The following is a 10,185-nucleotide window of genomic DNA, read 5'->3' on the forward strand; positions in this document are numbered from 1 at the left end:
CACCGCCACCCCCGGGCACGGCGCAGCCCCCCCCCGCCGCTGCGAGGTGCACCCCGGGCAGGGCTTCCCGCTGGGCTGCATGCAGGCTGCTCCTGGGTTTTGGCTTGGGGTGTCCTGAGAGCGTCCCTTCCTGCCAGCCAGCAGCTCGGGAGCGTGGCCCCGGCATTGCACCCGTGCAGCGCAATCAGCCGGGCTAATTAACAACTACAGCCTGCACCTTAATGAACACCTCAAGTGTCCAAAAAACTGGCAGATGTGGCACTTCGGGACATGGTTCAGTCTGGTCTGCCCTTGATTGGCTTAGTGTGGACTTGGTAGTGTAGGTTAATGGTTGGACTGGATGATCTTAAAGGGCTTTTCCAACCTAAACGATTCCATGATTCTATGATCAGCACGTGGCAGCCTGCTGGAAACAGCCCCCCAACCCATCACCGCTGCCATCCGCCCCCGGCACGGCCTTTGGAGGGTGCATCGGGCACCGCCGCGTCCTCTCCCGCCCATTGACGTCCCCTCGAAGCACCATCACGGGGCGCATGGTGGCCCAGCCTGCAGCCCCGGGTGGGCTGGGGGCAGCGGCAGCCCCGGCAGCGATTCCTCCCCGGCAGCTCAGCGGCGTCGGCAGGAGGGAGAAGGGCTTATGCCGACGGCTGTGGGGAGCCACGCCGCCCTCAGGGCTTGCGGGTGCCTCCTGCTTGTGCCGTGCCAGAGGGTGCAGCGGGCGGCAGAAGGACACATCCAGCTTTTCTGCAACATAACCCTTCTTTAGTAGGGTGTTTATCATTTAACAGCCTTTGATCAGCCTCCCCTGCCACAGCTGGGAAAGGTCAAGGCCATTTGAAACCTCCCCGATTTAAGATTTAATCAATCTCCCCCTATAGTTGCCTGCATCCTTCATTAGCTCCGATAACAAGGCAGATGCAGCGTGAGGTGCCAGCTGGGAGGGACGCGGGGACAGAGCAAACGGAGCTTCCCCCCCGCCGTCACCCCGGGGTTCCCCGGCCAGGCGTGACGGAGGCGCTGGCAGGGCTGGGGACAGCTGGTGAGGCCGTGGGGACACTGCTGACACCGCTGACACCGCACGCTGCCACGCTCCGGAGGCGGCTGGCAGGGACGTCCCTGCCCGGGGACGTGTGGGCAGCCCCGGGCAGCGGGGACGGTCGTGATGGCAGGCGAGGCTCCGTGCAGAAGCATCAGCAAAATCAACTCACGCCTCGCCTTCCCCGGTGTCACTTCTCGGTGCAGGGATACCTCCACGTCACCTTCCCCAGGGTAACGGGGCTGCGCCTGCACCAGCCGCTCCTCCTGCCTGCCTGCACCATCCTGCCCGTCCTCCGAGGGACGGGGACAGGGACAGGGTCAGGGTCCGATGCGGTCCCTTCCCCACGCCGGGCAGACGGGCAGCTCTGCCTCCCGCTGCGCCCCGGTGCAGGCAGGCGAAGGCAGCGCCAGGGAGGGCTGGCAGCTCCTGCGTGGCCCCTGCCTGGAGCAGCGCAAAGAAGGATGAGACCGGCAGTCGCAACCTGGAGTCCCTAAAATGCAATTTGAACAACAAAAGGGACGCAAATTCTTGGGCAATCTCTCTCATGAAGGGACAAGAGGTGCTGCAAGGGGCAGCACCGCAGTCCTGGCTCCGGGGAGCCCTGGGGCCGCTGGGCAGCCAGGACCCACACCCCTTCGTTTTTTTGCAATAAAGCCCCTTAGCGATGTTTGAGGTGCAGAGAGACACGTCCCAGCACAGCGATGGCCCGGGGCACCGCAGGCTGAGGCAGGTTTGGAGATGCCCCCGCTGTGCCTCTCGCCGGGCACGGCACGTGGGGTCCCCCTGTTCCCCCCCGTGTCCCCTTTGCGCAGGCTGGGCTCGTGGCCGGGCTCTTTCCCAACCCACATCCATCCCTGTCAAGCTGAGGCGGTGGATGGAGCCAGCCTGGACCCGCACCAAGGCGGCTGCGGAGCCGAGGACGTCCGGAGACATCCCAGAGGATGGGGCACGGGAGCAGCACAGCACCGCAGGCAGGGCACGCCATCTCCATCCCACGGGATTATTAGGCGCCTGTTAGTCACAGGGCACAAAGCGACAGCTTTACGCGGCTCCGCTGGCTCTAGGCTCGCCGTGAGAGACGCGGCGGACGCGGCGCGAGGCTGGGGGAGCGCGGAGTCCCACCGGCGCTGAGCTCCGACCCACGGCTGCTTTGAACGGGAGGGGATGCGAGTAGCGGCGGATCGGCGCGTGCTGTAACTAACCCTGACATTTCCAGCTGGTGCAGGAAGCCTGCCTGCCAAATGCAGAGTACTGCTAAGTCCCGATTTAATGCGCACGACCCTCCAACAAGCCAGGCACAGCAGGGAGAGACACGGGCAGGAGCAGAGATTTCGGTCCGTGGTTGCCAAAGGCTCATTAGCGTCAGGGGTTTAGCAATATGATTCATGGGGAATGTGTGCAGCAGCTTTCACTGCAACCCAGTCCCGGTACATTCGGCAGAGATCGATAAACTAATTACGGAGGCAAATAACGGCAGGGCAAGAATGGGAGAGGCGGGAGGGGGAGGAAGGAGCCGTCCGCGGGGAGGTCTGGCGGGAGCGGGAGGCAGCTCCAGGGAAGGAGCCGTATGCGGAGGGTGCGGGGATCCCCCGGGAGAGCCTCCGACCCGCCGGAGCTGCAGAGAAACCGGCATCCCGCGGGGTCGGGGTGCTGCAGGGCATGCGGGGATGCTACCAGCTGCCCTGGCCGCAGGTGAAGGCACCAGCGCCTCTCCCTCCCCATCCATCACGGCTGCAGATGCTGCTCGATTAGATCACATCGTCCTGGTTCTGCCCTGCCTCAGGGGTGCAGGGAGATGGTCCAGGCCTGTTTGTCTGGCTAATTAGCAGAAAGCAAAGCCTCCCCCCACCCCAGGCATCCCTGTGATTGAGCTCCGGCTGGGCGTCAGCAGAGCCACCAAAGCCGCTCGCGGCTGCTGGCTGGAGATGGGAAGGGAAAGGGCAGGGAAAGGGCAGGGAAAGGGCAGTGCCAGCCAAAGCGCCCACGGGAGAGCGAACACCGCAGTCATCCCTGCCTACGCTGGCCCTGTGGCCACGGGGACAGCGGGGTCCCCCCGAGGGCAGCGTGCTGGGGAAAAGCCGGCTTGGGCATGGCTGCCCTGGGGCACGGAGGCAGAGCTGCTCGGGGCCGGCTCGCCGCTCCGCAAAAGGCGACGGTGAGCGCCCGGGGCTCCTCGGGCACCGCGCTCTGTGCGCGGGGAGCAGGGACAGCGATGGGGCCGGCGAGGCTGCGTGGCATCGCTTCGCTCCCTGCAAAGCTCCTTCCCACCACGCCATGGGACGCCGCAGCCGGGCACCCAGAGGAAAAGAGATGAGGGGAAGCTTTAGCTCCCAGGGACCTGTCCCCCAGCACAAACAGGGCCCGGAGCGATGACCCGGTATTTTTGCCATCGGTCATTAACAGAGGTAACGGGAGAGACCAGAGGGGCTGTGGGCAGGGCTACTCCTGAGGACAGCAATGGACAGGGCTGGGACAGGCAGGGACCCCGTGGCACCCATTTGGGACCCAAAAGTGGGTGACCGGCCCCACGCGCCCCCGTCTCTCCCCCAGCAGCGTGGGGCGGCTGCAGGCGAGCGGCGCGCAGGAGGAGCAAGCTGCGGAGCGAGCTGCGCTCGGGAGCAAATCCTTCCCCTCCTGTCTGTTGGGGAACGGCAGCTGCCTCCCCGTTCCTCCAGTTCCCCTCCGCCATCAGAGAGCCCCACCAGTCCACCACAGCCTCCTTCATTCCTGCAAAATGCCGGACATCCACGTATTGGGGAGAAAGGCCGGCTCACCCTACCCCTCCGTTGGCAACCAAACCCCCAGCTCCTCACAGCGCTCATTTCTAGGACAGGGGTCAAAAGCGCTGGTGCCCACGGGGAGTCTTGCGGAACAGCTGGGAACGGATGGCAGGAAACTTAGACAGACTTTATAAACCGCTTTGTGGTCACATAATCCCCATGCCCCTCTCCCATGGGTTATATCGGCCGCCAAAGCCGTGTGGGAAGAGGCCGTGCATTTCTCCTATATCCAGCCCTGCCGCTAAACTGCTTTTCAGCAGAGTGGATGCTTCCCAGGCTGAAGGACAAAGAGGAGTTTATCTGCCAGCACCAAACCAGCTGCTGGGTCAAGACAATGTCTCTCCAAACCAGGGACCACCCAGAGGTACAGCTCGGACCATACACTAGGCTATAATGCAACCCTAAATCTAAGCAGAATAAAATAAATAATAAAAAAAAAAAAAACCCTTCACAAGGCTCAAGCACAGCTTCCCACTTCAGCTGGCTGCTGCTGCACTCCTCGCTGGATGGATATCAGCTCCCATCAGCCCCTTAATACACACCGGCCCATCATTTCATTAGTTTGGGGGATTTTTTTAATGAAGATCAGATCTGGTTTCAGCCAAACAAGCTCGCTGGCTGAATTCACACAGCTTCCTGGCTCCTGCATCCAACACCAGCTTCCCCCGGAGGTGAAAGCGAAGGGCAGAGGGCGGCTGAAGCCCTGCAGCTCCGCAGGCATCCCCGCGCTCGCCCCGGCACAGCCGCCCGCCCGGATAAGCGGAAAACTTACCCCCGGATAAGCGGGAAAAGCATGGTCAGCACCACGCAGGGCGCTGAGAGAAGCCGCTGCGAGCCCAAGGCTAGGGGCTGGTCTCAGTGCCGGGGCCAGGGGGGACGGCGGCACGCCGCCCTGCCACGAGCAAGGTTTGCCGACCGCGGGCTGAGGACCCAAGGGAGGGACGTGGCAGCATCACCTCGGCAGGGGAGAAGTTCAAGGAGGCAGCGCTGGAAACGCGCACGGCACGGCTTTACGCTGCCCGCGACAGCTGCCGATGCGGCTTTGAGGGAAGGGCACGCTCAGATGTCCCTCCTGGGCACGGGAACCATCCAAGAGAGGGTAAAACAACTCTGAAAATGTCACAGGGCGTCAGAACCCTCTCCTGTGCCACGCTGCACTCCCTCCTCCCCCGTGTCGGGGAGCATCTCTGCTCTAGGCAGAGCACGGCGGTGGTCCCGGGGGCCACGTGCAGCCGCCCTGCCCGGAGCAGCACCCCGGGAGCTGCCCTCGGGGCTTGCACGGGTGCCACGCAACAGGACACCCCAACCCCAGTGGGCAGCACCCTGCAGAGACCCGATCCCCATCCGCATCAGCCAAACCGTCTTCCCTATCCTCCCTCCTCACCTACTTTTACTGGGATATTAATTTCCACATCATTTATTTCAGAAGCAGCTTTTTTCCAGCATCCTAAAGATTTATGAGGCTGATCATGATTCTCACTCATGCTCCAGGACCCTGTGTCTTCAGATCCACCTTGGGAAGTGCAAGGCTAACTGCAAATGAGAACCTCCCAGCTCCTCTTGCCACAATCAGCAGCCTGGCTCCGGGCTCTTTGTTCCAAGTCACTCTTAATTTCCTGCTTTCTATTGTCTCTTTGATAAATGATGGAAAGGGGAGGGAGGGGGGAAGGGAATAGCTATTATTTAATTGCTTTCAAGATCTCAAACAAACCAGAGCAGAGGTTATCTCCCCCAAACCTCTCTTTTTTTGGTCTTCCTCCTCCAGTCGTCGTTACTGGGTAACTGCAGAGGGAGAGGCTGCGGCAGTAGCCGCCCGGGTTGCACAAGTCCCCAGAGATCCCAAAGCTGCGGGCAATCACGGCATCACCTTCCCACCTCTGCCAGGCTGTGCCAAGGCAGCAAGGCCCTGCCTTGCCTTGCCTTTGGTGGCAAGGTGCAAAATCCTGGGGCCGAGGCACGCCCAGCTTCCTGGGAAACTTTGAGACTCTCAGCCGTCTCCAGCCGGGGTCACGGCGTGGCTGTCACGCTGCCATCGCCCTGCCCCGTCCCTGCCCACCCCGGCGGCCCTGGAGCCATCAGGAAGAGCGGAGCCCTTTGCACCATCGCTGGAGCCCAAACGTTGCTTCTGCAGCGGGAGCCAGGCGGCGAGGCCAAGGCGCTGCGAGGAAGAGGAAGGAGCCGAGGGGTGCGTGGCCCTGCCAGGTCTCTTCTGCTGGAAGCCCTGTGGAGCCAGGCAGGTCCTGCCACGCTCCGGGGGGAACGGGGGTCCTGGGAACCGGGGTCCCTGCACCCACGCTGCCTGCTGCACGGCACCTGCAGCACCCGCTCTGAGCCCCTGGTTTTGGGCACCGGCACCCTCTGCGGGCAGGAGCCAAGCATGGGGCTGCATGGAGCCGCGCCCAGAGGTGCAGGCAGGCGAGGTGCGGGCAGGCGAGGTGCCCGGCTTGGCTCTGGCAGGGTGGGCAACGCGGGGGGAGCACGGCAGGACAGGCAAAGCAGGCAGGGTGCACGGAGCAGGGTAGAGCAGGGCAGAGCAGGGTGGGCAGAGCAGGCAGAGGGGACAGAGCAGGGCAGAGCAGGGCGGGCAGAGCAGGCAGAGGGGACAGAGGAGGGCAGAGCAGGGTGGGCAGAGCACGAAGAGGGGACAGAGGAGGGCAGAGCAGGGTGGGCAGAGCACGAAGAGGGGACAGAGGAGGGCAGAGCAGGGCGGGGAGAGCACGAAGAGGGGACAGAGGAGGGCAGAGCAGGGTGGGCAGAGCAGGCAGAGGGGACAGAGGAGAGCAGAGCAGGGTAGGCAGAGCAGGCAGAGGGGACAGAGGAGAGCAGAGCAGGGTAGGCAGAGCAGGCAGAGGAGAGCAGAGCAGGGTAGGCAGAGCAGGCAGAGGAGGGCAGAGCAGGGTGGGCAGGGGGGACAGAGGAGGGCAGAGCAGGGCGGGCAGAGCAGGCAGAGGGGGTGGGGGGGCAGAGGAGGGCAGAGCAGGGCGGGCAGAGCAGGCAGAGGAGGGCAAAGAAGGGTAGAGCAGGGTGGGCTGAGCAGGCAGGGAGGGCAGAGCAGGCAGGGCGGGCAGAGGGGGCAAAGGAGGGCAGAGCAAGGTGGGCAGAGCAGGCAGGGAGGGCAGGGGGGGCAAAGGAGGGCAGAGCAAGGTGGGCAGAGCAGGCAGAGGAGGGCAAAGGAGGGTAGAGCAGGGTGGGCTGAGCAGGCAGGGAGGGCAGGGGGGGCAAAGGAGGGTAGAGCAAGGTGGACAGAGCAGGCGGGGGGGCAGAGCAAGGTGGGCAGAGCAGGCAGAGGAGGGCAAAGGAGGGTAGAGCAGGGTGGGCAGAGCAGGCAGAAGAGGGCAGAGCAGGCAGAGGAGGGCAAAGGAGGGTAGAGCAGGGTGGGCAGAGCAGACAGGGTGGCGCGGGGGGGCAAAGGAGGGCAGAGCAGAGCAGGCAGAGGAGGGCAGAGCAGGGCGGGCAGAGCAGGCAGAGGAGGGCAGGGCTGTCCCCGCCCCGGTCCCGCAGAGCCGCCCCGTGCGGGGCGGGGCGCAGCCGGGCGCTGGGTCCGGCAGCGGAGCCGCGGCGGGGCCGGCGGGTGCGGAGCGGTGCGGAGCGGAGCGGAGCGGTGCGGTGCAGGTGAGCGGCGGGGCCGCGGCCGGGGCAGCACCGGCCGGTTGCCCCCGGGCGGCTGCAGCGGCGGGGAGCGGAGGGCTGGGGGCACCCGGGGTGCGGGGCTGCTGCTCCCCCCACCGCACCCGCGGGGGCTGGGGTGCCCGTCCCGGCTCGGGTGGCGGCTGGGATGGAAGGCGCTGGCACCCCGGTGAAAGGCAAAGCGAGGGAAAGGGTTTCCCCCCTGCGCTCAGCGCTCCGGGCATCGGTTGCACCCGCCCGGGACTTCACCGGTTGGATTTTGGGAGTCATAAGGACTCCGGTAGCGCCGGAGTCGGGAAGAGCTGCGGTGTGGCCAGGGCAGGCTGCGCGGCACCGCACGGGCTCCGGAGGGGAGACGGCGAGGGGGTTTAGGGAAAGCCCCTCCAGGAGCATCTCTCCCACGGAGCTTGACAGCAGGACAGGCAAATCCTCCCCAGGAATCCCTTCATTTCTACTTATTCTCTGATTTCTAGAATCTTCTCCTCTATCCCCAGAGCAAGGGAAGATGACATCTCGGCTCCTCTGAACCAGCAGTGCCCAAGGACCAGCAGAGCCATGGAGCTGGAATACGAGCTGCCCAACGCCACCGCGTTCTGGTTCTCCCCGGTTTCCCCCTTTGACAACTTCTCCGTGGAGGCACCCGCCAACACGTCGCAGAACGCCACAGGCCAGCACTTCGACCTGACCAGCAACGCCATCCTCACCTTCATTTACTTCGTGGTCTGCATCATAGGGCTGTGCGGCAACACGCTGGTGATATACGTCATCCTTCGTTACGCCAAGATGAAGACCATCACCAACATATACATCCTCAACCTGGCCATCGCGGACGAGCTCTTCATGCTCGGTCTGCCATTCCTGGCCATGCAGGTCGCCCTGGTGCACTGGCCCTTCGGCAAAGCCATCTGCAGAATTGTCATGACGGTGGATGGGATCAACCAGTTCACCAGCATCTTCTGCTTGACGGTTATGAGCGTTGACCGGTACCTGGCTGTCGTCCATCCCATTAAATCTGCCAAGTGGAGGCGGCCCAGGACAGCCAAAATGATCAATGTGGCCGTTTGGGGCGTCTCCCTGTTGGTGATCATGCCCATCATGATTTATGCTGGGGTGCAGCAGAATCATGGCAGGAGTAGCTGCACCATCATCTGGCCGGGAGAGTCGGGCGCCTGGTACACGGGCTTCATCATCTACGCCTTCATCCTGGGCTTTCTGGTGCCTCTCACCATTATCTGCCTTTGCTACTTGTTCATCATTATCAAAGTCAAGTCCTCGGGCATCAGAGTGGGCTCCTCCAAGAGAAAAAAGTCCGAGAAGAAAGTCACCAGGATGGTCTCCATCGTGGTCGCTGTCTTCATCTTCTGCTGGCTCCCCTTCTACATCTTTAACGTCTCCTCCGTCTCCGTCCTGATCGTGCCCACGCCTGTCCTCAAGGGCATGTTCGACTTTGTGGTGGTCCTCAGTTACGCCAACAGCTGTGCCAACCCCATCCTTTATGCCTTCTTGTCTGACAACTTCAAGAAGAGCTTTCAGAACGTCCTCTGCCTGGTGAAGGTCAGCGGCATGGACGAGGCGGACCGGAGCGACAGCAAGCAGGACAAATCCAGGCTCAACGAGACGACGGAAACCCAAAGGACCCTGCTCAATGGTGACCTGCAGACGAGCATCTGAGAGGACGGCGCGGTTGTCCTTCCTTCGCTCTCCTCTCCCCACTTGCTCCCAACTGGCAGTGGCACGTGCGGAGTCGGGGCAGGAGAGCCAGCTTAGGGGATGGCGGTGCGCACAGTGACGGGCGGCGGGGTGCTCGGCTGGGCTCCTCCTCAGCTGCCGGCGGGTTGGCTTTCAAGCGCTGGGAAGGATACGGTTCAAGAGGAGCTGCCTCGCCAGGGAAACACAGACAACTTGTAGCAATGCAGCGCGCTGAAACACCAAAGTGCCACTGTGAGCCACAGCCGTCGCTGGTGCGGCTCCGCTGGCTTCCCCGGTGTTACCCTCGGGGCTGGTTGGCTTTGGGTGCTCTGCCCCAGAACGGGCGCTCGCAGGCGGACGCGGGCGTGCGCGGCGGGGTGACCTCAGGAGGAGCCGAGGCCACGGGCGCGTGCCGACACCCGTGCCACCGCGGAGATGCGCCGTCTTATAGCCAAGACCTGGTGGGAGCTCCCCGGAGAGTCCGAGCACGCTCCCGCAGTCACGCTCCCCGAGGAGACAAGGATATTTGGGGTTGCATTTTGTCCGGCTTATAACTTACTCCATCGCTTCCCCTGAAGCCTCCCTGCTGCTGTTTGACCGCATCGTTTGCCACAGCCGCCCTGCCCGGAGGTGGCACGCCGGGACCAGGACAGAGGCGTCCACCCCATGGGAAGCAGCTCTGCCACTTCGGCAGCCCCTCTGATCCGGCCACGCTCCTACCCTGCCTCCTCCAGCCCCGCATTCCCGCTGCAGGAGAGCCCCTTCCCTCCTCCCGCCATGACGTCACCTGCCCGCAGGTTTTCTCCTCGGATGGAGGATTTCCCCCTTTTCCCTCCCCAGTAGCCGCTGCCCCTCCTGCCACCCGCATCTGCTCCCAGTCCCATCCCAGGCTGCGCCGGCAGCCGAGACCGCTGCTCTCCCCGGCGAGCCGTGGCCGGGCTGGCTGAGCAGCCGCGGCACGATCGCCCGGCACCAGTCCCCGGTGGGAAATCCTTGGAAGCATTTAAAAAGCAGCCAAACAGCGGGGGTTTGGAGCACCCTGGCACAGGC

At 63.7% G+C, this 10,185-nt stretch overlaps 1 protein-coding gene across 1 annotated transcript; it reads left to right on the forward strand.

Moving 5' to 3' along the window:
* Positions 1–8,001: 8,001 nt before the first annotated feature.
* On the forward strand, positions 8,002–9,117 carry SSTR2 (somatostatin receptor 2). The gene has a single exon (XM_009485143.2). The coding sequence runs from the start codon at positions 8,002–8,004 to the stop codon at positions 9,115–9,117; it is 1,116 nt and encodes a 371-aa protein (XP_009483418.1).
* Positions 9,118–10,185: the final 1,068 nt, after the last annotated feature.

The sequence above is a fragment of the Pelecanus crispus genome, chromosome 12 (genome assembly GCF_030463565.1).
Source record: "Pelecanus crispus isolate bPelCri1 chromosome 12, bPelCri1.pri, whole genome shotgun sequence".
NCBI classification, from domain to species: Eukaryota; Metazoa; Chordata; class Aves; order Pelecaniformes; family Pelecanidae; genus Pelecanus; species Pelecanus crispus.

Excerpts from the sequence above, each read along its gene's own strand:
- SSTR2 (XM_009485143.2), top strand. The coding sequence starts at position 8,002 with ATGGAGCTGGAATACGAGCTGCCCAACGCCACCGCGTTCTGGTTCTCC.